This window comes from Sinocyclocheilus rhinocerous, unplaced genomic scaffold, assembly GCF_001515625.1.
Source record: "Sinocyclocheilus rhinocerous isolate Xijiao unplaced genomic scaffold, SAMN03320098_v1.1 scaffold590, whole genome shotgun sequence".
Lineage (NCBI taxonomy): Eukaryota > Metazoa > Chordata > Actinopteri > Cypriniformes > Cyprinidae > Sinocyclocheilus > Sinocyclocheilus rhinocerous.
Genome location: NW_015637177.1, coordinates 499699 through 527020, shown reverse-complemented (window position 1 = coordinate 527020; position 27322 = coordinate 499699). Strand labels below are relative to the sequence as shown.

The 27322-nt window shown below is 40.2% G+C and overlaps 1 protein-coding gene across 2 annotated transcripts; it reads left to right on the top strand.

Moving 5' to 3' along the window:
* Positions 1–7204: 7204 nt before the first annotated feature.
* On the top strand, positions 7205–27322 carry LOC107748830 (uncharacterized). Of its 2 annotated transcripts, none has more exons than XM_016563801.1 (9): positions 7205–7321; positions 14198–14310; positions 15225–15300; positions 18423–18609; positions 18857–18925; positions 21517–22463; positions 22967–23790; positions 23872–24075; positions 25597–27322. In XM_016563801.1, the coding sequence occupies exons 1-9, from the start codon at positions 7230–7232 to the stop codon at positions 25845–25847; spliced, it is 2763 nt and encodes a 920-aa protein (XP_016419287.1). In that variant the 5' UTR covers positions 7205–7229; the 3' UTR covers positions 25848–27322. The 2 variants fall into 2 exon arrangements, with proteins under 2 accessions (XP_016419287.1, XP_016419289.1); XM_016563803.1 differs by lacking the exons at positions 18423–18609; positions 18857–18925 and adding exons at positions 16452–16638; positions 16880–16948 and having other exon boundaries at positions 7315–7350.

The window sequence follows — 27322 nt, the reverse complement described above, 5'->3', positions numbered from 1 at the left end:
TACTGATAAACCAAAAACCGTCATTCTAAAATCCCATAGGAAATTCCAGAGGCGAGAAAAAAAATCTTCATTTCCTTCCAGGCTTTAAAAACAAACGGCTCTATTGGGTGCTTATTCTTTTTATTTATTTATATTTTCCAGTTTGCATTGGTATTAAGCGGTGGGTCTATGAGGTGAACTCTGAGCCAATGAAATTCCGTCTTGACTTTCCCAGCCCCTCAAACGCACCACGTTCCCATAAAGAGGCGGAGTCACGGCTAATTCAGAACTACATTAAAACGGGAGAACAGCGTTTTGGAAGTCGTGCTGTAAGTCATGAGAGGTATTTTGGCGAAAGTGAAATAACCGCTACTGAGAAACAGCGACTGAGGATCATCACCATTTAACATCTATACAGCCTACGGTAGTATAAGGGGGTCCTATAAAAGCAAGAATATATGCTGATTTATTCCTGCTGTTGATTCACACGTTATTTTTCAAATAGTAGGTGTTTTGGAGTATAAATGGCTGGCAGAAGTGCAAACGGTCGTCATGGGTTGCGGGGCCACGCAGGGAGAACCGCAGCTTTAGCCCGGCTGCTTCATAAGGAATGCATCCAACTCCTGGAGTTATACGTAAGTCTTATTTATACAGAACTAATCTAATTATTATATTTAACCGTCGAGCCTTTCTTAATTATGGCCTGCATGGTGTGCGACGCAAATTGAAGTCATCGGCATCATGACATTTAGTTGAAGGAGTGTCTGGGGGAAGCAGCAAATGAATTGTGTCAGAAGTGACAGCGTTGTCTGTGCGGCTGCGGGGTTATCCAGACTTGTCGGCGCGCGCAGCGGATGGAAAGTGCTGCTGGATTATAAAGCGTGATTGTCCCATAAAAAAATAAAAATAAACATTTTTGGATACCTGCCAGATCGTTCAGGTCCACCGCCTTCTCTCTTGTTTTCCCTGAACGTTGAAACAATTCTGAGTTTAGGCTTGTTTCGGTGGAAAAGTAGCCTGAAACTTGGGAGCGGTTTGGAATGTAGGGTAGTCATTGAACTTTAGAAATAGGTGAGCAACATTTGATTCCTATTCAGCCTAGGTACAGCACGAGCTGATCAGAGAGGAAAGCTTCAGAGGGTGCTACATTATTAATTAGTGACTTAATAAAATGCCAACAACATGCTTCTATGAGCATCAGGCTAAAGTTGAGAGAAAAGCTCTGGCTGAAGGTGAGAGGAAAATTATACAAGGCTAAAATATTTGTAATGTGTTTTTCATTTCATATCCTTTCAAAGGAATATGCAACTTTTTGGGAGTTTTAAATAGATAAAAACGGGCTTAAACTATAAATTGTGATCATTATTTCTCTCTCTCTCTCTGTGTACTACGTGTGTGTGTGTGTGTGTGTGTGTTAAGTTGTAGATTGTTTATTGCTTGTTGTATTTCTAGCCTCACCCAGTCATCTCAATTGCAAAAAGTTTCCTAGTTTACCCAAGTTCGCCCTCAAACATCAGCTGCTCAATACTGTGCAATAATGTTATTCTGTATTGTTCCTGTTAAATAAACAATAATTAAATAAATACAATGTTCAGGTGAACTTTGGAAATTGTGTGTTGACTGTGCAAGTTTATACGAGTTAGCTTGGCTCTATCTTTTATTATTTTTTAATTGCTGCTTTTATTCATATGTTCACCACATGTTTGTTTATCAATTCCGTCATCATTTCTTGTAACCTCCACTCATTCCCTTTGTCTCACGGTTTAGAGAAACAGTGAATCACTGCCGTCCTCGCCGGTTGACGGAGGTTATTTAGTGTCCATTCCTCCACTGGTTCCTCAGCTGTCAGATGCAGAAAAAATATCTATCCTGCATGCTGCGCTCAAGGAGTGTCTGCGACTTCTGGAAGATGTCATTACCCGGGAGGATGCAGAATTTTCCGACGAAGACAGCGAGTACAAGAGAAAACGTAAAACTGTGAGGGATCGTCTGGGGCACCTGTTGGCAAGCACAGAGCAGCTGCTAGTGGATGGCCACAAATTTGAAGCTAAAGTTAAAGAGGTGCAGAAGTTATGTTTAGCCAGCCATTTAAATATATTGCTGCTCTGTTTTCTCATAAATGTGATGCTGTTCTGATAAAAAACATCTCAGTTTTATAAACAATCTGTCTGTGCTTGTGTGAAAGGAGCTGGATGGTCAAGCGGCCAGTGGGAGTTTCGGTCTGAAGATGTGGATTGTACGAGTGCTGCAGGACCTCGTGCACTGGACAGGCCAAACATCTGACACCCTCCGCTCAATGCCAGCAGAGATGGAGAAAGCACCAAAGACAATGTCCCGAAGGACAAGAAGAGGCGCCGGGAAAATGAGGAAGTGAGACTGGATATGTGATGAAAAAAAGAGAATGAAAGGGTGGAGAGGAAGAGGTCAGTATGATAAGAATGAGGAGAAGGAATTTCAGTACAGCATGGAGAATGTAGAGAGTCAGAGGATCTGGATGCAGTCACTGGAATTCAGCATTCCAGCATGGGGAAAGCAGGAGGGGAGGGTTTGGACAAGATATTATTTTATGAAAGTTATTTTAATATATTTCTTGGTCATTAAAATTAGATTTTAGACTGTAGCAATGAATGTAAATGTACTGTATGGTTTTATTACCTTTCGAGATTGTTGACCTTCAGATTGTTGAGTCATAGAAGACACTGCAGACCCTTTTTTTTTTAAATTGACCATGATGATCAAAGTGAGTTAATATATCATAATTTTGTTTGCGTATCAATATTACTGTATGCATTTATTTGTATCTATAAGGGATAGTTCACACAAAAATGAGCATTCTGTCATTAATTTACACACCCTCATGTCATTCTGAATCTGTATTATTAAACCTGCACTATCCTTTGTGGAATGTAAAAGAAAATATAAAAATGTTGTTAGCACTTTACAATAAGATTTCATTCGTTAACATTAGTTAACTGAACTTCCCCAGCATTTATTAATACTAGCTAATCTTGATTTCAACATATACAAACATGTTTTTAATCAAAAGTTGTATCTGTTAACATTACTTAATACACTGTTAACTAACATGAACAATAAACAATTCTTATTTTTTATTACCTAGCATCAAAAGTTAATCATGCTCATTGTTAGTTTACATGAGTTTATGCATGAACTAATATTAACAAATAAGACTTTACTGTAAAGTGTTACCAAAATATCTATCTCTTTTTCTTTTATTATTTCTTTCTTTCTTTTTTCTTTTTTTGGACCCCTACGTTCTTTGAAATATCTTCTTCTTTATACAGATTTGGAAGGACATGAGTAAATGCGAGCGAGTAAATGATGAAGGAATATTCATTTTTGGTGGACAATCCCTGGAAATTTCTCCTCAAAATGATAATCTACTGTTTCAAATATCTAGAACAATCTACTGTACAAACAGTGATACACAACTTTAAAAGGCTGCTTCTTCACATTTATTATTCAAATGCTTGTCATTCCTGTTGCATATGCAGTGGGCAGTTATTAAGTGTACCATCTGTTGATGTTTGTTTGGATTAATTCCCCCATCCACATTCATGAAACACTCATGCCCTCTGCTGGCTACATAAAGTTCTGCTTTTTATTCCAGGTCAACTTGTCACAGTCTCTGTGACTCTGAAAGAAAAGGGTCCAGACAAGGCCTATTTCATGATAATTGAAGTCATTGTGCCTTTACACTGATTTTAGCATGTTCAGTATCTACTCAAAATCCGTATCTTAGCAAGCCTGGGTCGGTCTTTGATTTATGAGACGTACTGTATGGAGGAACTCTGGTGGAAGAGCATTAATGATTCAGCACCTGGTTACTGTATGAAGAGACTGGAATTGGTGAAGAAAGAAAAACTCTAACATATAATAATTTATTATTAATATATGCATTTTAAACTTGCACTGCAATAAATGACAATATCTGAGCTGTCATTCAAACAGGTTTCTGTCAATAACTTACAGTTTGATGACTCTTTTTGTATGTGTGTGTGTATATGTGTGGACAACTGTGATAAAGGAAAAGCAGGATGTGTGTTTGGAAGAGAGGGGGTGGAGTGTATGTTTGTGATCTGAGTGTGTGTGTGTGTGTGTGTGTATTGGAAGAGAGGCAGGATGCCTGTGAAAGGGGGAAGGGTGTGTATGTGTGTGTTATTGTATGTGTGTATTTGTCTGAGTATATGCATGTGCAAGTGAGTTACAGAGTGAGAGAGAATTGAGAGAATGTGAATGTGTGTATGTGATGTGTGCGCGCGAGGCAGGATGTGTGTGTGAGAGAGATGGGGGAGGGGTGTGTAACAGAGAGCGAGTGTGTGTGTGCGTGCGTGTGTGTGTGTGTGTGTGTGTGTGTGTGTGTGTGTGTGTGAGGCGAGAAAGGGGAAATGTGTGTGTGCGCTTGCGTAGGAGGGAGAATCTGTGTGAGAGTCAGATTGTGTGTGTGTGTGAACACATGCCTTTGTGAGATCTAGAGTGTGTGTGAGTGTGTGTGTGTGCTTGAATACATGGTTTATGAGGTATATACACAAATGTGTATAATGACATGGGTATTACAACGTAAATATGGTTTATGAGGACACTTCCTGTGTCCTTGTTAACCAAATGGCTTTAAAAATGCACTAAACTGTGTTTTTTGAAATTCAAAAAATGCCAGGAGTTTTCTGTGAGGGGCAGGGTTAGGCTATTTTCTAGGATAGAAAATACAGTTTGTACAGTATAAAAACCATTACGCCTATGGAGAGTCCCCTGTACAAACAGTGATACACAACTTTAAAAGGCTGCTTCTTCACATTTATTATTCAAATGCTTGTCATTCCTGTTGCATATGCAGTGGGCAGTTATTAAGTGTACCATCTGTTGATGTTTGTTTGGATTAATTCCCCCATCCACATTCATGAAACACTCATGCCCTCTGCTGGCTACATAAAGTTCTGCTTTTTATTCCAGGTCAATTTGTCACAGTCTCTGTGACTGAAAGAAAAGGGTCCAGACAAGGCCTATTTCATGATAATTGAAGTCATTGTGCCTTTACACTGATTTTAGCATGTTCAGTATCTACTCAAAATCCGTATCTTAGCAAGCCTGGGTCGGTCTTTGATTTATGAGACGTACTGTATGGAGGAACTCTGGTGGAAGAGCATTAATGATTCAGCACCTGGTTACTGTATGAAGAGACTGGAATTGGTGAAGAAAGAAAAACACTACCATATAATATTTTATTATTAATATATGCGTTTTAAACTTGCACTGCAATAAATAGCAATATCTGAGCTGTCATTCAAACAAGTTGCTGTCAATAACTTAGTTTTGTGATTTTTTGTATGTGTGAGTATATGTGTGTACAACTGTGATAAAGGAAAAGAAGGATGTGTGTTTGGAAGAGGGGTGGAGTTTATGTGATCTGAGTGTGTGTGTGTGTTATTGGAAGAGAGGCAGGATGCCTGTGAAAGGGGGAGGGTTGTGTATGTGTGTATTTGTCTGAGTATGCATGTGCAAGTGAGTTACAAAGTGAGAGAGAATAGAGCGAATGTGACTGTATATGTGATGTGTGCGCATGAGGCAGGATGTGTGTGAGAGAATGAAAGGGGGAGGGGTGTGTTAAAGAGAGCGCGTGTGTGTGTGTGTGTGTGAGGCGAGAAAGGGGAAATGTGTGTGTGCGCTTGCGTAGGAGGGAGAATCTGTGTGAGAGTCAGATTGTGTGTGTGTGTGAACACATGCCTTTGTGAGATCTAGAGTGTGTGTGAGTGTGTGTGTGTGCTTGAATACATGGTTTATGAGGTATATACACAAATGTGTATAATGACATGGGTATTACAACGTAAATATGGTTTATGAGGACACTTCCTGTGTCCTTGTTAACCAAATGGCTTTAAAAATGCACTAAACTGTGTTTTTTGAAATTCAAAAAATGCCAGGAGTTTTCTGTGAGGGGCAGGGTTAGGCTATTTTCTAGGATAGAAAATACAGTTTGTACAGTATAAAAACCATTACATCTATGGAGACTCCCCGCAAACCACATATAAGTGTGTGTGTGTGTGTGTGTGTGTGGTCCTGGTATTCCCTACATTATGGGGACAGAATGAGGGGACAAAATAAGGATAGTTATAAGGATACCAATAAATGTTGACCTTTTGGGCACATTTTTGGTCCCCATGAAAGAACAAGTTTATAAATCATGTCTGTGTATGTGTAGAAGTGTTACATATCTATATGTGCATTTTAAAAGATTGTTATCTAACCATTACATGCACGTGAATGTGTATGTTTGAGTGTGTTTTTGCATAGTAGTCTCAGATTGTATGCACACTTGTAGGCTGCCTGTCTGTCTGTGTGTGTGTGTGTGTGTGTGTGTGTGAGTAGAGAGAGAGAGAGAGAGAGTGAGTGAGTGAGTGAGTGAGTCTGTGATGGTGCGCGCTCCTGTGTGTGTGTGTGTGTGTGTGTGTGTGCGGGATGAGAGTGGGGGAAGGGTGTGTTTAGATGTGTGCGTCAGAGGTTTGTGGTGTGATAGAGAAATCCAGAATAGTCTCAGTGAGAATACATCATTTGAGAATATTTTAGGAGCGGATATAGCTCATATCAGTTCTATTTTTTTTTTAATTGAAAAATGAATTTAGGTATTTAAGAGTATATAAATACATTGTATTATGAAAATGTGATATTTTTCTTCATTGCATAGCCCTTATTTATAAACATCGAGCTTATAACTGCGGCTAACTACTCGGAGGCAGCAGTAGAGAACACTACTGTATCAACGTTAACATAAAAAAAAACATAACGTATAGAGCAATTTTGTTGTTTTTTGATCAAAGTTAGTCATGAATTAAAGGTGAAATATTTCTTCAGCCGTAACATATAAAGCAGACAGCGATAGACCTGTCAATATTATCTGATGAGTACAATCAACTTCGCTTAGAAACAGAAATACCACCCCAGCACCCAACCTATACTAAAGGACGCAACCATTTCTTTAATATGGGGGAGTTAAGGTTTCTGTTTTTTCATAGTTTCAATAATTTTACACTGGCAACAAAATCAAAATGAAGTGTTATAAGGCAGGTGGGTTTCAAACAAAAATGTCCATCGAAGTATTTACAAGTGCTGCATTACAAGCGCACCGATTGTCCTCCCCTAGAGTCTGAGTGAATGGTATCGTTCGTAAGAACCTGTACATAGAGAGGGAGAGCGCGAGCGCAGCGCGAGAGAGAGGACAGCGCTCATCGGCGGGAATGGCGGAGACCGTTCGCTCGCTCATCGACTACCGGGTGCCGCCGCAGCTGGACAGCAACGGAGAGAGCAGCAAACCGCCGCAGACGCGAGGGTGAGGGAGTGAACAGACGCGAGAAAAAAGTAACATTTTCAGAGATGACACTGACTTTAAAGCTCAGAAACGTCTGACAGAAATAATATCACTTTTCTGTTACGACAAAATTATCGTAATGTCTAAAGTTTTTAAAATAGTTGTAGGTAAACAATTTTGTAATCAAAGCTAAATAAATGTTTTATTTATTCAGTTATGAAGGTAAGTTATTTATAAATAACGTTATTTCTCTGTTGTGACTGGAATCAGGTGTGTGTGTCATTTACACGACAGTGCCTAACGTTACTAGTCTGATTTATTTTCAGTTTAAAAATAATGCATAATGTAGGTTTTTAATCACTGTTAACTCCGAATAAACAATTGTGGGTGATTGCGCGCGCGTGTGTGCGTTTGTGTGAGTGTGTGTGATTGCGTGTGTGTCACAGGGAGAGTGTGAGTGTGATTGCGTGTGTGTCTGTGTCAATGAGGGTGTGTGTGTGTGTGTGTCTGCGTGTCACAGGGAGAGCGCGTGTGTGTGTGTGTGTGTGTGTGTGTGTCAATGAGTGTGTGTGAATGCAGAGGGGAGGAGGGAGAGAGCAGAGCGTGAGAGAAAGGAACAAGCACAGTGTGTGTGTGTGTGCATGTGTGAGAGAGAGTGTGTGTGTGTGTGTGTGTGTGCGCTTGCGTGTGTGTATTTGAGTGAGAGCATGAGAGGGAGGGAAAGACAGTGAGTGTGCGTGACAAAGACAGACACAATATGCTGGTGTGTGTGTGTTTGTGAGACTGTCTGTGTGTGTGTGTGTGTGTTAATTGTGTGTGTATGTGTGTTCCTGGTATTCCTGAAGTGACTTTTCAGGACTGTGTGTGTGTGTGTGTGTGTGTGTGTGTGTGTGTGTGAAAGCAGGAAGAGTGTTTGAGAGTGAAAGTGTGAGACAGCATGAGTGTGTGATTGCATGTGACATTAGATAAAAGGTGTGTATATGTGACAGAGTCTTTGGAAGAGGTGTGTGTGCTTAGGTTGTGCCTAAACATTATGGGGGCCAAATGTCTGTTTGAGGAGAGTAAAGCCTGAAATCACCTACATTGTGAGAACCGGACAATACTTGTCATGAGAGAAAAACCTTATTGTATATACTAAATAATAAAAATATAAAAACGCAGAAAGGTTTCTATGAGGGTAAGTTTAGTTTAGGTGAACATAAATATCATTAACTCAGGATAAAACAATAGTCAATGGAAAGTCCCCTCCATGATAGAAAAACAAACATGTATGTCCATTTGGGTGGGGTGGAGTGGACCATCTAAAAGGTATTATTGTCAAGGTGTGTATGTTTATCAGGAGAAAGGTGTGTGGGAGTGTGTAGCACATGGTGCTGAAGAAGATGTGCATTTTAAATGTGGGGAGAGAGTGTGTGAAGTCCATTGAGTGTGTGATGTGTGTACGTGAGAGACAGGGGAAGTGTGTTTGAGACAGAGTGAAGGGGGGGGGGTGTGCATGTGTTTGTGCGCACGTGTGTTACAGAGGGGAGGAGGGAATGAGAGTGTTTGTGTAAGTCTGTGTGTGTGAGAGAGAAAAGAGAACAGCAGTGTTTGGGTCAGTGAGTGTTTATGTGTAATCACTGGGACTTGTGTGCAAAGTATAAAGCCAGTGGATAACTGAAAGTGTATGTGTGTGTGTGTGTGTGTGTGTTGATTGTGTTTGGAAGGGAGAGCTGGATGAACAGGTAGTGTGTGTGTGTTTGTGAGAGAGCGAGGAATACATATATTCATAGAGAGAGACAGAAGGCAGATAGAAACGGAGAGTTTTTAAAATGCACAAGCCTGTATATATCTATTGAAAGAGAGTGAGACAGCTTCACTGAAGCTGTTTGAAAGAAAACCCTGAACGGAGGGGTTTTCAATTAACTCTGAGCTGATTCAGAGGAATTTTTTATTGCTCAGAGGTTGCTCTTTTCATAGTTTAGGAGACTTAATAGATTTATGTTTAATCAATATATTAACTTTGTCTAATATGTCTCTAATAATCCAAAAGAGAAATAAAAATGGACAAATGAAAATGTACAAGACAATTGTTGAAATACAGCAAAATTAATGTAGATAGCTCAGATCTGATTGTCTGAACTTCAAGAATTTCACGAAAAATTTTTAAAAATCATATTGATAATTTCATTGCAGACTTCAAGTCTGTTTATATGTGCAGTTATGAGTGAGGTACTGCGGGTTTTTGTGAAGTCGAGTGACAGTCTTGGGGCTGGTTTTTGTGTTTTGCAAAAAACTAAAGTGCGGTGATGCATAAAAATTTTTTTTTTAATTATTTTAACTTAACTGCTGCATTTTTAGAACACCGTGTTATATGTGAGATGCTGTGGAAGATGCGAGCGTAGCGTACTGGTCAAAGTCGTCCATCTAGCACGTTTACTAGAAAAACAATGGAAAAGCAGGAATGTGGAATGCAAAAACATGTTCTGTGTGAATAGACCCTTAATCTGTTTGTACAAGTATACAAGATACAATAAATCTAATACAAACTGGTAGAATACCTTGCTTTTGTTGCATGCCACTTCTGTCTTTTGGAGCACAAGAACAAAGCACGCAACATAAAAATTCAGTTTTTACTCATCCTCATGTCGATTCAAATCTGTATGACTTACTTTTTTCAGTGGAACCCCAAAATTTTAAAAAATTAAATAGTTTTTTTTCCCCATGCAATGAAAGTCATTGAGGTCCAATGTTGTGTTGACCTCAGCATTCTTGAAAATATCTTATTTTGTGCTCCGCAGAAAAAAGAAAGTCATACGGTTTATAAACTGACATGAAATTTTAACAGAATTGACATTTTTAGTTGAACTATCCCTTTAACGCGTATACATGTTGAACAAAGCCAAACTACAATCACACTCTGATTTCACAAAAACTGGTACGATTTCCTTTGGCTAAAGTGTTTATAGTTAAAAAATAAAAATAGAAAATGATTATAGCTTCAAACTTTTAAAAGTGCATGTAAATGCTCTTGTTGAGATCTCGTTTGAAACTCTAGATTGAGATGCTTATTGGTGTTTTTTTCTCAGGTGAACATCTGAGAAGCAGGAGACTTGAATATATTCTCCATTTAATCTCATTGCTCTCTTGGAGAGCTGAGATATCAACGAGATCTGAAGTGATGGACAGTTGGTTAGGTGTGGTAGAGTAGCATTAATCCAAATAGCATTATATACATGTTATAAGTGAGTCATTTTTGATGTTGTTTGAAAATAAGTGGTTTGAGTGACAGATTTGTGGGCCAAAAAACTGTGTGTCTGTTTAAGAGAAAGACAGCGAGAGTGAAAGAGAAGGGGAGGGAGAGTGTGTGTCTTGGAAACAGAGAGAAGACTGTGTGTGTGTGTGTGTGTTTAGGCTTGTGTGTGTGTGTGTGTGTGGTTGAGTGAGGAGGGGAGGGTGAGTGTATGTGTGCTCATGAAGCAGGGAGGCGGGTGTGTGTGTGTGTGTGTGTGTATATGAGAGAGTGTGTGAGAGACAGATAAAGGAAAAGAAAATGTGTTTGTGTGGAACTGTGAGAGAAATTGTGTGTTTTTATGTGTGTTTAGAGCTGTGTGTGTGTGTGTGTGTGTGTGTGTACGCGGTTTTTTATTTATTTTTTTAATAGTGTTTTATTTTGATGTTTAGGTTATTAATCTTTAATTTATTAATCTGATTTATTTTAGTGCTTTTTATTTTGATGTGTTTATTTTATTTATTTTCATTGTAACATTTTTATGATTTAATTAATTTAATAAAAAAATTAAGTTATTATTTTAGATTTTACATCTTTATGATTTATTTTTAGTGACCTTTTTAAATAAATTATTTAAATTTTACATTTTATGATTTCATTAATGAATTATTGACTCCGTTCATCAGATCTCAAAGCCCAGTTTGGGACAGATGATCCGTCTCTCTCTCGGTCAGAAAGCACTAGATTGACTGGTTTTTGTGAAGGGTTCTTGAGCGTCTGATGTGGACGGTCTGGTTCTTCAGTAAATCACACGTCTCTGAGCGTGCATCGTGTGTGTGTGTGTGTGTGTGTGTGTGTGTGTGTGTGTGCAGGACTAACTCGGACTCGGCGCTGCACACCAGTGTGATGAATCCTCCGGCTGGAGACACGTTCCGGGACTCCGCCGACCGGCTGGTCAGTGACGCTCACGTGTGTGTGTGAGACGCTCGTTAGATGTGTGTTTGAGTCTCTACTGATGAGCCTCTGTTCCTCCTGCAGTCTTCTCCTATCCTGTTCCTCCCATCCAGGAGAACGGTCCCAACGACGAACGCCTCCTCAAACCCTGGGACTCCAGAAAGGTACGAACGCAGCTCGTGGTGTGTTCAGTGTGTGTTCAGTGTGTGTGTTCAGTGTGTGTGTTCAGTGTGGTGCGTGTGCGTGTGCGTGTGCGTGTGTGTGCATGTGAGCTTGAGATGGAGGAGGGGTGAGTGTGTGTGCGTGCATGTGAGCTCAGCTGAAGAGAGGATATTTGTGTGTGAGCGTATGTGTGTGTACGAAGGCTTTTAAAGGGTAGGGTGTGTTTGCATGTGCGTGAACACATACATGTGTGTCCTACTTGGGGGATGGTGTGTGTGTGTGTTTGTGCAGTTGTGGACTTATAAAGAGAGGTGTGTGTTTATGTGTTCTTGTGCACATGTGTGTCTTTCTGCTTGCACATGTGGATTTCTGATTGGACTTGTTTGTGTGTTGTTTTTGTTTTGAGTGGAATGGGATTTTGCGTGTGTGTACGTGAGGGAAAGAGGAAAAAAGAGATAAACAAGTCGAGATACACAAATTAACGAAAAGGAAACAGATTTTGGCTTGTGGAACAAGGAGGGATTAAAAGCATGTCCGTTTTGCAGTGTATTGACTTGGAGAATGAGTTACACAAGTGTGTGTAATCAGATTTACTGACAGGCTGGACAGGAGTATGTCCACAGAAAACACTGACTGTTATTCAAATGGACCTCAGTGGAACTTGTAGAAGATGTTCTCACGGTCGACTTTGGAAACGCACCGGTAAACCACTGAATTGCAATATAAGAAGAGAAAACGAGCATGTGTGTTAGGGTTCGACAGTAAGGACGGTGCCATGGCCCGAGGCTAGAGTAAGAGAGTGTTGGGCCCGATGACTGAAATGTCACTAGCCTCATTGGACACATCGCTTGTGTGTTCTTTAAATTCAGCCAAGAGGTTAATCTGTGACGTTTACAGAGCGGTCACATTTCCCCACACAGATTCCACTTATGTTCGAGTTGGTTATTGTGAATTCTGTGTGAGCTGTGCTTCATATATCTCTATGCTCTTGACAATAGACAGTGGACCTTTTTTGCCTGCAAAATTTCACCTAAATTTCGCTAACGTGACTACACATTTGAGGTGATTCTCAACAAGTGGGACGAGGGCCTCAGCAAACTTCCAGGGGGCCCCAGTAAGCATTTTTAAAATTAAAATAATATTTAATTAAAATGTTAAAACACTAAGAATAAAGATTTACAACATTAAACTGATATCATATATTTCAAGATTACTTTTTTTGTAAAACAAAAGTACCAGAGGTACATATCAGCCTAGAATAGGATGGCCAATAAGTATTGTCTCGGACAAAGGGGAGTCTTGGAAAAACTTGAGAACCACTGCTCTATTGGTTAAATGTATTTCATTATGCAAATTCACAGGTTAGGGTTCACCAGACTTCATCTTTTGTCATCCGTGCGCCAAAGTTTAAGACAAAATTACTTTGGATGAGCTTGTGCGTTTAGTTTTCTCACATTTGTAGGCGTATGAATGGAAGTGAATGGAGCAGGAAGTCTTTAGGTACTGTGGCTTTCATTTTAATTGGTTTAATAATTGTCAATAAATAGAATATAGTAATACACGGTAAATAAACAGAAAGTCACATTTTCAGTGTTTCATCTGCTGAACAAGCATTACAACTCATTGAAGAGTTCGTACTTCTATACACAACCTCATTTCATTTAAATCAGTTTAATACTCCCATCTACTCTGATTAAGTTCCACAGACTTGTCTTTGTAATCATCTGTATGACAGTTTTTTATAAAGCTGACCTGAAATGGTGGATAGAGGGATGAACACATGAATCTGCCCGCCTGCGTGCACACAAAGACACGCAAACATATGCTCTTGGGTCCAGATGGAGGGTCGGCCAGATCAATATCCAGTCGGCAAGACTGAGTCTTATCACAGCTCAATGAATATGTCAGGCGCGCACGCACACACACATGCTGAACACATCTGCAACCAAGAGACTGCACATCTCTACACTTGTCTAATTAAGCATTCACAGTTGCATCTGTGGAAAGCGTAGCTTTGGCTTTCATACACAGCTCTATTAACGGCAGTTCACACACACTCTTATGTGGTCAGTTACTCTCTGTTGGAGCTTTAATGATTATAGATTTGTGAGTAAAACTGGCTCTAGATCAGTGTTATGTTAGAATCCGTACACATAGATTCCACCAAACTGATTCTTCCTCTTGAAGGAGAGTGAATGCGCAGTGGATTAATTAGTGGTGTTTGCTAAGATGAGCAGTACATTATATTTCTCATGTGCTTGACACATCATGATTCAGATCAGTTGACAGGCTTCATTTAGTTAAGGTATAGAAGATTAATTGTATAGGTAGCGCTATTTTTAGTAACATAGCTGCTTTAAACAAGTCTTAATTAAACATCTTTTCTTGCCACAAGTTTTTCGTTTATAAACGTAAGCAAAATTGAACAAGATTTGTGCTGTGATTTCCATTGATCCACTGACGGGTCCAGGTTATTGATTTGTCTTTGTGATTTATGTTTTGTTGCTGATTAAGTTGGTCAGGCTGTCCATTTAATGTAATGTGTGTTTGTGTGTGTGTGTGTTTCATAGACGTGGCTGTGGAAGGAAAAGGAAAGGGACACCAGTAAAGGTGTGCGACAGAGTCTTTGCTACAGAGGATGAAGAGGAGAGCATGTCAGAGAACAGCTATGGACCAGAGAAAGGTGAAGTGTGTGTTTTTAGCCTTTTTGTTACTTTAACTGATACATAAGAATAAAGAAAACTGAAAATTATCAAAAAGGGAAGAACTGCAAATATCAGGAGCCAGTCTAAAGTGGTGTTGACACTGATGACAAAGTGACCAGAGGAAGTTCATTTTCAATAAGAGTAGGCAATTTGAGCCAATCTGAGCAACTGATAAGTGTTTATGCCTATTCCACGATGCAGAAGCTACCAAAAGGAGGGCAGTAGGGCCTTTAGAATTGAGAATTCCAGTTGAATTCCATTTCAGTGCCTTTTTGAATTTTGAATTAAAGCACACAGAATCATAAAGAATTGTAATAAAAAATTTAATGCAATACCTTAAATAATAGATTTTAGTATTAAATAATAGATTTAATGCATTTTAAAAATCTTTATATATCGATATCTTTAATATATACATAATTATTTATGTAAGATGAAAGAACACTTCATTTCCCAGAATGCTCTAATTTAGTTGGAGGTCACATGATCAGTCTTCTTAAGTACTCTAGTCAAGCAGGAATTCCTGCTTGCCAACATCCATTGATTTAATCAGTGTAAGTGTGAATGTGCCATAACTCATTGAAGTAAACACCATGACTTATCATTTGAGCACATTATACATGTGTATGTTTCAGAGATCATTGTAAGCCTAATGATACATGGGGCAACTTTTTGAGCAGTTTTGCCGGGCAACTTTTTTTGAGCTATGTTGTTTGGGCACTTTTCCATTGAGAATGGGTAACAAATTTCTATCTAGATCATTTAGATCGGTCGTGGGCCCTGTGTCTCAGCTGGTTGCCTGTTGATGGCAACATTGCTCAAAAAGTTGCCCCGTGTATCATCAGCCTAAGTGTGTAAATATCTATGTGAGACCCTATTATATGTGTTTCAGGTGATGGTCATGAGGACAAACACAGAGTGTCTGCTGCTGATGGACCGTACTATGAAACACAATCTGCTCAGCTCTGGTGAGTGAGTGACTGAGTGTGTGTGTGTGGTCTGAGTAGAGATACTGCACGTGTGTGTCTGTGTGCGTGCTAGAAGGAGATAGCAAGTAATTGTGTTTGTTGTGTGGTTGGGAGATACTGTTGTGTGTATATGGAGTTGGGAGATTACTGGAATGCAAGTTGTGTGTGTGTGTGTGTGTGTGGTGTGCGTGTGTGTGTGTGTGTGTGTGTGTGTGTGTGTGTTCAGTGGTGTTACACTGACATCTGCTGGTGGAGCTCATGATGACAGCGGCACTATAACATCTCAGCACGACTATCACCTTCATGCTTGAGCCCCCATCAAAACCAAATCAAAATGAATGTAATATGCACTCTTAATGAAAATATAGAAATGCAGCGAGGTTTGTTTGAGGGTTAGTCTAAGATCATGAACTCTATAATATTATTAATGACTTTATATTTAATGTGAAAGGCTAGCGCTGGGGTTTAAAGTCACGGCAGAGCAAATATAATCAGCTCAATATAAAAACAGAAGTCTGTGTGTGTGTGAGTGAGAGAATGTGTGTGTGTGTGTTTGTGTGTGTTTATCATAGTGTGTTGCTGGGCTTATGGTACGTGTGTGTGTTTGTATCTGTTTATTGCTGTGTTTAGTTATAGTGCCGACAGAAATATGTATGTATATATATATATATATATATATATATATATGATGACGTGTGTGGGGGGAAACAGTGTGTTCTGTAATAATTATAAATTCATATTTATTTATGACGTTCGTCCTGGGTTGGGAATGTATGCCAGGCTTATATGGGCTTCAGAGCTGATGGTTAATCTATATCAGTAAGTATATGTTAGCATACACAAAGTAGCATCAACTAGCTATAAACAACCTGTTTGTGATTTATCTCTTTAGCTCTATTTATCTAAATCCACTGCTTAATAATGCTATGAGTTCACACCAAACGGGACATTCTAATTTGTCATTTGAGAAGATAATATGTTATTAATGTTAATAATGAAAGCAGACGGCATGAATTTAGCACAGGACATGCATTAGTCTGCCACTCCGTGGTTTAGAAAACAGGGTCTGCAAGATTTACCAGCTGTGATGTGGTTCTCTCTATCAGTTTTGTTTGCTCTATTGCTGTCTGATGTAGTTTTCTCTCATGCAGTGTGAGTGAGGAGGGCTCTAGCGGAGAGAGGGGTGCCGTCTTGTACCCCCCATCACCAAACTGCCGCATTCGTGAAGTGCACTGTGGAAATCAAGTGCGACTGATTGTCATAGCGATCCGCGACATCGCAAAGGGGGAGGAGATCACTGTGGATTACAGTTTGACCGAGTGGGGAGAAAACGCTATGGTAAGTGTAACCATGACAATGGCTAGCACATCTCAGTGCTTTAAACTCCTTTTGCACTTAGTGTTACTAATAACATGCAAATTGTTGAGAGTTTATAATTTAGATGTGTTTGTGACATGTTTATATGCATGGTGTTTGTTTTATTCATGTGTATGTGTGAGAGTGTTGGAGGGACTTTATAGTGCCACTCTTATGTCACATGATTGACTTTTTTTGTAATGATGTTGCATCCCTCTCTCAGGGTTTCCATGGCACTGTGCCTCCTAGTAGCTTTGATTGCAGCTTGGACCACGAGAGCAACATTAAGAAGGTAAATATACATTACATTTTTATGAATACACTTACAGACACACCCAGTTACCAAGCAACAGTCATTTTCAGGCCTCTTTCGGAATATCCTGTCCTTCTGAAATGATTGCTGGGCCCCTGGCCATCAGTACCATAAGCATAAGCACCACTAATATCTCCTGCATTTTCCTACAGTTTCATCCAGTAATCTTAGACATACTTTTTAATTAAATACAACTTGAGTGTACCTCCTGGAATTGAGCAACCTGTAAAGCCATTATGAAAAATTGACCCTGGTCACTTTTTAAAACACAGTGCATGTTGGCATTGTATTTTTTGCTCCGTGTCTTTTTAGTTGGTGTCCTTTAAACTGATTGTTCAACCATTATTTTAGGGTTCTGTTGCAGGTCATTTTCGAAATGCCTTTAAAATAAAAAAACTATAGAATTAACAACATGCGAATTGACAGTTTAATAAAGGTTAAATCGGTCGTGGGCCCTGTGTCTCAGCTGGTTGCCTGTTGATGGCAACATTGCTCAAAAAGTTGCCCCGTGTATCATCAGCCTAAGTGTGTAAATATCTATGTGAGACCCTATTATATGTGTTTCAGGTGATGGTCATGAGGACAAACACAGAGTGTCTGCTGCTGATGGACCGTACTATGAAACACAATCTGCTCAGCTCTGGTGAGTGAGTGACTGAGTGTGTGTGTGTGGTCTGAGTAGAGATACTGCACGTGTGTGTCTGTGTGCGTGCTAGAAGGAGATAGCAAGTAATTGTGTTTGTTGTGTGGTTGGGAGATACTGTTGTGTGTATATGGAGTTGGGAGATTACTGGAATGCAAGTTGTGTGTGTGTGTGTGTGTGTGTGTGTTTATTGCAATGTGTTTATTATCATTGGGCCAATGAGAGAAAGTGTGTGCATGTTTGTGTGCATTTATCATAGTGCGTTGCTGGGCTTATGGTACGTGTGTGTGTTTGTATCTGTTTATTGCTGTTTAGTCATAGTGCCGACAGAAATATATGTTTATATGTATCTCTGTATATAATGATGACGTGTGGGGGGCAACAGTGTGTTCTGTAATTATAAATTAATATTTATTTATGACGTTCGTCCTGGTTGGGAATGTATGCCAGGCTTATACAGGCTTCAGAGCTGATGGTTAATCTTTAGATAAATATTTCAGCAAGTATATGTTAGCACAAACGAAGTAGCAGCAACTAGCTATAAACAACCTGTTTGTGACTCAACACTATTTATCTGAATCCAATTCTTAATAATGTGGAGTTCACACCAAACGGGACATTTTGATTTGTCGTTATTAATGTTAATAATCAAAGGTGTAAGAGCTGAGACAGCATGACTGCATGACATGCATAAGTCTGCCGCTCCGTGGCTTAGAAAATAGGGTCTGCAAGATTTCCCAGCTGTGATGTGGTTATCTCTATCAGTTTTGTTTGCTGTATTGCTGTCTGATGTAGTTTTCTCTCATGCAGTGTGAGTGAGGAGGGCTCTAGCAGAGGGAGGGGGGCCGTCTCATACCCCCCACCACCAAACTGCCGCATTCGTGAAGTGCACTGTGGAAATCAAGTGCGACTGACTGTCATAGCGATCTGCGACATCGCAAAGGGGGAGGAGATCACTGTGGATTACAGTTTGACCGAGTGGGGAGAAAACGCTATGGTAAGTGTAACCATGACAATGGCTAGCACATCTCAATGCTTTGAGCTCCTTTTGCATTTAGTGTTACTAATAGTATGCAAATTGTTGACAGTTTATAATTTAGATGTGTTTGTGACATGAGTTTATATGCATATGATGTTTGATTTATTGATGTGTATGTATGAGAGTGTTGTGTTGGAGGGACTTTATTACTCTTATGTCACATGGTTGAAATATTTTTTGTAATGATGTTGCATCCCTCTCTCAGGGTTTCCATGGCACTGTACCTCCTAGTAGCTTTGATTGCAGCTCAGACCACGAAAGCAACATTAAGAAGGTAAATATGCATTACATTTTTACGAATACACTTATAGACACACCCAGTTACCAAACAACAGTCATTTTCAGGCCTCTTGCTGAATATCCTGTCCTAATGAAATGATTGCTGCATCCCTTGCCATCAGTGTAAACATACCATACGCATAAGCACAACAGCACACCAATATCTCCTGCATTTTCCTCTCCATATTGTTTCATCCAGTAATCTCAGACATACTCGTTTAAAGGGGTCATATGATGCTGCTAAAAAGAACATTATTTTGTGTATTTGGTGTAATGAAATGTGTTTATGCGGTTTAAAGTAAAAAAAAAAAACATTATTTTCCACATACTGTACATTATTGTTTCTCCTCTATGCCCCGCCTTTTTGAAACGCGTCGATTTTTACAAAACTCATCGGTCTGAAAAAGCGAGGTGTGCTCTGATTGGCCAGATATCCAGTGCGTTGTGATTGGCCGAATACCTCAAGCGTGAGACGGAAATGTTACGCCCCTCACATACTGTTGATGCCGTGTCCCGGCCGAAGCGATGATTCAAAAACATTAAAACCCATTACAAACGAAGCATTTGTTGCATCCAGTGGGGACATAACTACTGATTATAATGACTTATACTGTCTTTTTACGCGTTGCGTTGCATCGCGCCGCGTAAACATAAAACCATGTCTGCATTTGTGATCAGAGAAATGACAAACAACAAGTGCTAACGTTAATCCACACTGCCCAAAACTCGCGTTTGAATCATCAGTGGCAAATCCTTTAAATGAAAACGTACTTACGTGAGTCAGAACTGCCGGCATTTTAGTCAAACGTTACTCTCCCAGAATCAGTAAACAGTCCTCCATAAAATGTGCTGCACACATCTGAATATTTCAATTGAACTGTTCTGGAACAGTGTTGTAAATACAACTGATTTGTAGTCGTGTCCTCTTTTGGAAGACCAAACAAAGTAGTTTCGCTTTCACAACGAAAAACACAGCGGCCTAGCGTGAGCGAAAGCCCCGGCTTAGCCTGAGCTGAAGCCGGGCAAGAGTGAGCTGAGGCGGCAGGGTCGAGAACGGTGCGCCTGGGCTGGACTCCGCTTCGTCCACGGTGAAAGTTGATGTATTCCCTCAGCGACCAGCACAGATCAGCTCTAGGCATGACGAAGCGGATATCGTCCTCTTTTGGAAGACCAAACAAAGTAGCTTCGCTTTCACAACGAAGCACACAGCGTCTTCACGACATGGCTGCAGCGTCAACAATACTACAGTGAGAATAAAAGTTACGCCTTCTTTCTTTGCGTGAACATTTGGGCGGCGTTATGCAAATCTTCCCACATAGTGACGTAGATATGTGGGGGCGTGTTCGAACGAGCCATTTTAGGTAGGTGTGGCTAACTCTTAACTTTTATAAAGAATATCTCTTTGGATTTGAGACTTTAGTCTTTGCAACTTTACAGATCTTCTTTATGCACCAAGAGCTTGTAACACTCCAAAGAGAAAGGAAAAAATAAAATCGCATCATATGACCCCTTTAAAAAAAAGCTTAATTTAATTTTTTATAGTTATTTAGTTATATACTATTTAGGGTTTATTTTTTATTTTAATTTTTTATTTTTGCCGTGAAATTTGAGCTGGACATGTTTTTTGATTCACTTGTATATGTATATTTATATAATTTATTAAAAATGCTATAGTGCACTACTGGGAGATCATTTTGGGTACTCACATCGAAGGACATCTCTGCAAATCTGCGACACATTCAAGGCCCAGAAAGGTAGTAAGGACATTATCAAAAAAGTCCATGTGACATCAGTGGTTCAACCGTAATTTTATGAAGCTACAAGAATACTTTTTGTGCACAAAAAAACCCTACTTTATTCAACATTTCTTCTACCGCGAGTTACCATCTTCCGCCATTATCAAGAGTACCACGATGCAAGGTGCAGCGCATGCGTTCTCTACGTCAGCAGCAACACACGCATCCATCGTGATACTCTTGATAATGGCGGAAGATGGTAACTCACAGGAGAAGAATTGTTGAATAAAGTAGTTATTTTTGTCCTTTGCGCACAAAAGGTATTCTTGGAGCTTCATAAAATTACAGTTGAACCACTGATGTCACATGGACTATTTTTACGATGTTCTTACTACCTTTCTGGACCTTGGTCGTGGAAGGATCCTTGCTGTCTATGGAGAGTCAGAAAGCTCTCTGATTTCATCAAAAATATCTTAATTTGCATTCCAAAGATTAATGAATGTCTTATGGGTTTGGAACAACATTACAATTAATGACAGAATTTTCATTTTTGGGTGAACTATCCCTTTAAGACAATAATAGCAATTAATTGACAAGAAAAATCTTTTTTTTAATGCTTCTGAGGACCTTCAGCCTCCACATTCTGGTCAAAAACCTCTTCAAAATGAGTGTTGGTGGTGTTTAGTCATTTTCAGGTGGATACAAATAAGTTATGTCCTACATTTTTCACTTTCAGTCATTACATTTAAAAAAAATAGTAATTTATTTATGTTACAGAAGTAAAATGAGCGCTAAGACTGATTATTCACCCTTTAACAGATCTTAGAAATGCATCTGCTTTTTTTCTAAGGAGGAAGATTCCAGCCCAGTTCCACTTTCTGCATCAGAATACCTCACACCTTCCTGGTCTCTCTCTCCTTCCTCTTCTCCTCTGTCTCACTCTGAGCCCAGTGATTCAGACCTCGACTCGGATGATGCCAATGGAGAGAAGCGCATGCGATCACTTCACCGCCGCAAGAGGCACAAAGCTCTGTCCTCTTCTGTTGCATATGCTAAAAGAAAAGCACTTCAGCGACCCACCAGCCATCCTCCCCCTTTTCCACACTCCCTCCCGTCCTCCACACTGCAGCCCACTGCTCCCTCCAGACCTGTGTTTAAGTGCCCGCCGCCTGCAGGAGTTGCTGCTAATAGTGTCAATGTGTCAGTGGGTCGTGGGCAGAGCACCATGGCACAGAAACAGCGCTGTGTTTACTGTGGCCGTCACTTCCGATCTCTCCCACGGCATCTGGAAAAACACCACGCCCACCAGCCGAACGTGCGCTCTGCCCTGGAGCAAGCGCGCACCCCTGGTGACCCTCCTTGTGTCCAACCGTGTCTCCCATCATCGAGCAAACAGTCCCAATGCCTACAAGTGGCTCCTGTGCCAGGTGTGGTGGTGGTAACACCACAGTCACCTCCTGCTTCTTCTTTGTCTCCAGTCAGAAGGAGCCCTGCCCTCTCTAGCCCTACTCGCAAAAGTCCTGCCCCAGCGACTCCTCCCAGAAGAGGAGGTGTTCCCGTGTCTGTCTTAAAGAGGAGCCCACCTACTCCTGCTACTCCTCCGAGAAAAGGAGGACGAAAAATGAAAAAGGATAAAGAGGAGGTAGACATTTTTGAGAAGATGAAAAAAGAGGAACTGCCCACTCCAGTCTTTGTGGATCTTGTTAAGGAGTCAGAACCTTCGAAAGAAGAAAGAGAGGACAATGGAGGGAGAGAAGAAGAAGAAAGCGGAGCGGAGGATAAGACCGACCTATCAAGGTTAGACATTTACAATGTTAAAAACAGTTTCACTGGCTATGTTTACATGCTACCAAATAATCCGTTAGTAATCAGATTGACGGCTCAATCTGAATGAAATTTCGATTGGATTGAAAGGGGTGGTTTATTCCTTTTCTAATACGATCGAGAATGAAACTGAAAGGACTGGGCATATGCAATGATGTAAAATAGCGTAATGACATGACGTGCTTTTCCTGTTTGAATACAGTGTTGTAAAAATGAGTGTCCGGTCATTATAAAATTCTCCCTTCAAGTGGAGTCATTGTTTCGGATTCTCATCCATAGATGACTGGTTTTTGGCGTGGGGACGGGCGCTTTTACTGCGTGATAAATATAAGCAGCATGACACGGCTGTTTATACGTAACATTTATCCAGAAATGGGAATTCAGTCCGATTAAAACAAAAGTTGTGAATGTAAACATAGCCACTGTTAAAATTTATTTAAATTGAAATTCACCTAATCCTTTTTCTCTTTTCTCAGTTTGCGTCGTCCCCACATGCTCCCACTTCTTTCCTCCCTTTCCTCCCTGGTGTTGTATCTGCGGCGGCTGCAGCACTCTGCCTTTATTTCTCTCTCCCGCTCACCTGAGTCGGCCGAGGCATGGCGTCTCCTCTGTCACTCCAGCCTGGCCCTTCTCATCCTTTACAATCGCCGCCGTGAATGTGAAGTCTCCAAACTGACAATCTCAGAGTACCAGGTCCGAGTTGCATCCCAGTGCCCCATCCCTGTGCAACCTGGTGCCCCGTTAACTCTAACCCCACTGGAGGCTGCACTCTCACCCTTCGAGCGGATGGTCCTCCCTCATCTCCCTCGTGTCGGGGTCCAAGGGAAGCGTGGCCGTGTACAGCCGCTCATCCTCCCCCCACACTCAGAAGCCTGTCTGGAGTTGCTTTTGCAGACTCGTGCCGGTGTGGGAATCGATCCACAGAACCCCTATGTGTTTGCCAGGCCGTATCATTCGCCAGCTACTCCCCTGCGAGGAACAGACTTACTACGTAGTTTGGCTCGGTCCAGTGGTTCGCAGCACCCCCGGGCACTGACGCAGACACGCGTTCGCAGACAGGTGGCGATACTTACACAGCTGCTGTTGTTAAGTGAGGGTGAGGAGGAAGGACAGCACGGGGCTGCCATACAGCGATTGGAAAGCTTCTTGCAGAAGGAGTATCACGTGACTCAAAGCTGTGCAACCATCGGCCAGGACCCTGGGCTGATGGGTCTGATCGGTCGGGTGGTACTATGTGGAGAGAGAGATGGCGTCTTGTTCCGAGGAATGAGTTTACATCACATCTGTCTGGAGTTAGATGGTGAGTGAGTTGTGTCAAGCACAAGGCAGGTGTAAATAAAGAGTTTTGGACTCATCAGTCATACTTGCCCTTCCCTTTCAGTGTTGTCAGGAAACTCTGCCGACTCGCTGTCAGAGGACTCAGATGTTGAGCAGAGTAAAGAGAAACCAGAAACAGCATCTCCTGCAACCACCATTGTGATGAAAAAAACCACAAGCAACAGCAAATCTCCCCGGCCCAAGAAGATGAACAGCAGCTCCCTGCTCTCAGCAGGACGCAAAAAGGCCTCAGGACAGCCCAAACCTGGTGAGTCTGATTGTATGACTGTCATAGTGTAAAAATATGCCTTTGTACTCCTCAGTTCCAGGAAATGAGGACAACACTGCTAATTGTGACATAATCTGTGTTTACATGCACAAAGCATGGACCAGTTAAACCAGGGTTAATTTTATAAAACAGATTTTGAGGGCTGATAAGTGCAACCTTTGTTAAACCCATATAGCTAAAAATAGAAAAGAACATAAATTTGAATTAATAAGATTTATTGACTCATATAACATGTTGTTCTCTTGTGTCTTCCTTTTATAATGAGAAAAGTTCTGTAATGAGAAGGATAGTAAACATTGCTGTTCTGTAGCCATGGTGACCAATCTGTTAGAGTAGGACAGACTTTTAACTTTTTCTGACATTAAAATTAGCATAATATTTTTGTCCTCATCAGTTAATCTAATAGAAAATGCATTTGTTGTATTTTCCTGCTAATGTGGTAACAAAATGGGTATTTGTCAGTCCTAAAGGTATAATTTTCATTGACCTCATTTATATGCACAAATGCACACTTTAATTTTCAATTAAAGTATATTGTTGTCAAGCTTTCATTCAGAAAAGAGGTTTACATACTCTAAAGCTATTGAAATTACAGGTTTTTATTCTTTGTCATGCTTTATGCTGTATTTGAGTGATTCTGAACTCAATCATTTTAATTAATGCCTCTGACAGCAGCACACAAACGTGGGAAAAATGTAAACCATAAGACTCTTGTTGCCTGTCTTTATATTGTCCTTCAAAAAAAGTATTAGAAATTTGCCCCGTTTTTTTTTATTTTTTTTTACATTTTTTATTTTTAAGTATCACTGTCTGGTTTGGACATGTGAATATTCAGAATAAACTGTTTATTTGACCAAAAATTCCAGTTAACGTAAGCATGTTGGAGCAAAAATGTATTATTCAGATTTCTTGTAACCAGAATATTGGCATACCTGGTTATGTTTATGGTTTTGCAATATAAACATCTACATATATAATGTATGGGATCATTGTATGTATGATCATGTAAATCAGTGTTTCCCAATCTCGGCAATCTAAAACTTGCAAGGGTACCTCAAGATGACTTAAAATTTAAATTAATATTTTTAAATATGAACATGGTAAGTTCAGTGTTCCTGTGGCTCAGTGGTAGAGCATTGCATTAGCAGCGCAAAGGTCGTGGGTTCAATTCCCAGGGAACACGCATACTAATAAAAAATGTATAGCCTGAATGCACTGTAAGTCGCTTTTATCAAGCGTCTGCTAAATGCATAAATTTAATTTGAATTTAATTTAAAATAATCTAGCTCAAATCGAAATTTAAATGCTTAAAAAACAGTATAATAAAATGTAAACAAGAGCATTGTGAGGGTGGTGTTTATTGTCTGCCATACGGCCAGAGCTACAGGCCTGAGTCCTTCAGCACAGTGCTAACTCATTGACGCCTGGGGGAGCGGGAAAGCCTGAGTGCAGTGTTTACACAGGAATAATGATTAACATACGTTCTCCTCTCTGTCTCAGGTAAACGTGGTGTGCTGAAGCGGCCTTGGTCTGAGGCAGAGCGGGCAGCTGTTGAGACCCACCTGGTGCAAAACATCATGGAGCTGCGAGTGCCGGCTAAAGCGGAATGTGAGCGCTGCCTGGAGCTCTGCCCCCTGCTGGTCACCAACCACCGGGACTGGAGGGCTGTGAAATTCTACTGCCACAACCGTATACAGCTGCTCAAGAAAACCCAGCAGAGACAGGGTCCACCTGCCCTGTCCGTCTGCTGAGGCTGTGAATCAGCGCGCTGCTCGGAAGGGTCAGATGTGTAAGGGAGGGGATGTGAGGGAAAATATTGACATGGTACAGTCACAGTAAACACAGTACAAATGCTTTAATTAATATGATGTTGTGTGTGATTTGTGTCCGGTGTGTAAAACGGAAAATGGTACCAGTCTGGGAAGCAGACGGAAATGCACACTTGTTGCAATTTTTCTGTCTGCAGATGACCAGTAAGTTTTTGTGTTGCTGGCTTAAAAGTAGATAACCATTTTTGACCAGCTGTAAGTCTGAATGGCTTTGCTCTCTCCCTTTGGCCATGCCTCTATCTCTCCAATGACAGAGAAACAGGCAGACTGAGCAACTTGTGCCTTGATGGGAGTCAAACCTCAGTTTCATTCACATTTGAGAACATTTTACTGTTATTTACAAATTTCATAATTTTTCATGAAATGAAGGAATATGCATAAGAAATGGGATTTAACAAAAGAAGGTCCATTTTTGCCTACCATCTTTGCTCATTAAAATGTTCTAAAAAGTCCCTTTGAAAACCAACCTGAATTGAAACATTTCATTTAAAGTTTCTTTGTTTGTTCCATAAATCCCACTTTTGTTCCTACCATTTTAAGCCTTATGTGATTTTAATTACATGGTTCTGTTTTCATTTACAGTATTCTTGTTGTCAAACCAGTATGACTTTCCTTGTTCAGTAGAACACTCGGTAGAAATTTGAATGATTTTTGAATGCTCTTGTCTTTTGCGATTCCAAATGCAAATAAAAATATCATATGGCATCAATCTAGTGCACAGATTCATATGAATGACATTTATGGCGTTTTTGATGTTTGTGCATTATTAATCGTAATTACATGAACAAAAATGACCAGAACTTTCTTCAGAATTCCTACTTTTGTGTTCCATGGAAGAAAGTCATGCAGGTTTGTAAGAACATGTAAGGGAGGATTTATTTTTGGGTTCTTTTCATTAATTTCAATCCATTGAAGTTAGCGGTTTGGTGCTGTAGCTTGTTCAGCATTGAAAAATAAGCACCTATCTGTCCTGTGCTGTAGAAGTGGACATGAATGAGTGAGCAGATGAGTTTAGTTCACTTGTTTGCATTGTATTCATCCATCAAATCCATAAGGAAATTTAAACTGTGTATTGGAAACACATGATAACCACACGTAACACCTCAGTTTATACTTTTTATATATCTATCTACTTGGCTGTTTTGTTATCCTTTGTTCTTTCAAACTTTGCAATGTATATATGTACACAGACATATGTTGTCGTTACTGTTAACAGTGGTATTGTTATTACTATTAAATCTTACTGTGGTAAGTGTTCCATTTCCACTTTATGTGCATACTGAATGTAAATATTTGCAGAAAAAAAGGAGCACGCTGTTAATACACCGTAGGCAAGACAAGCTTGTTTTTGTGTTGTCTGTGTGTTAAGTTGTCTGAAATGATAATAATAAAAATGT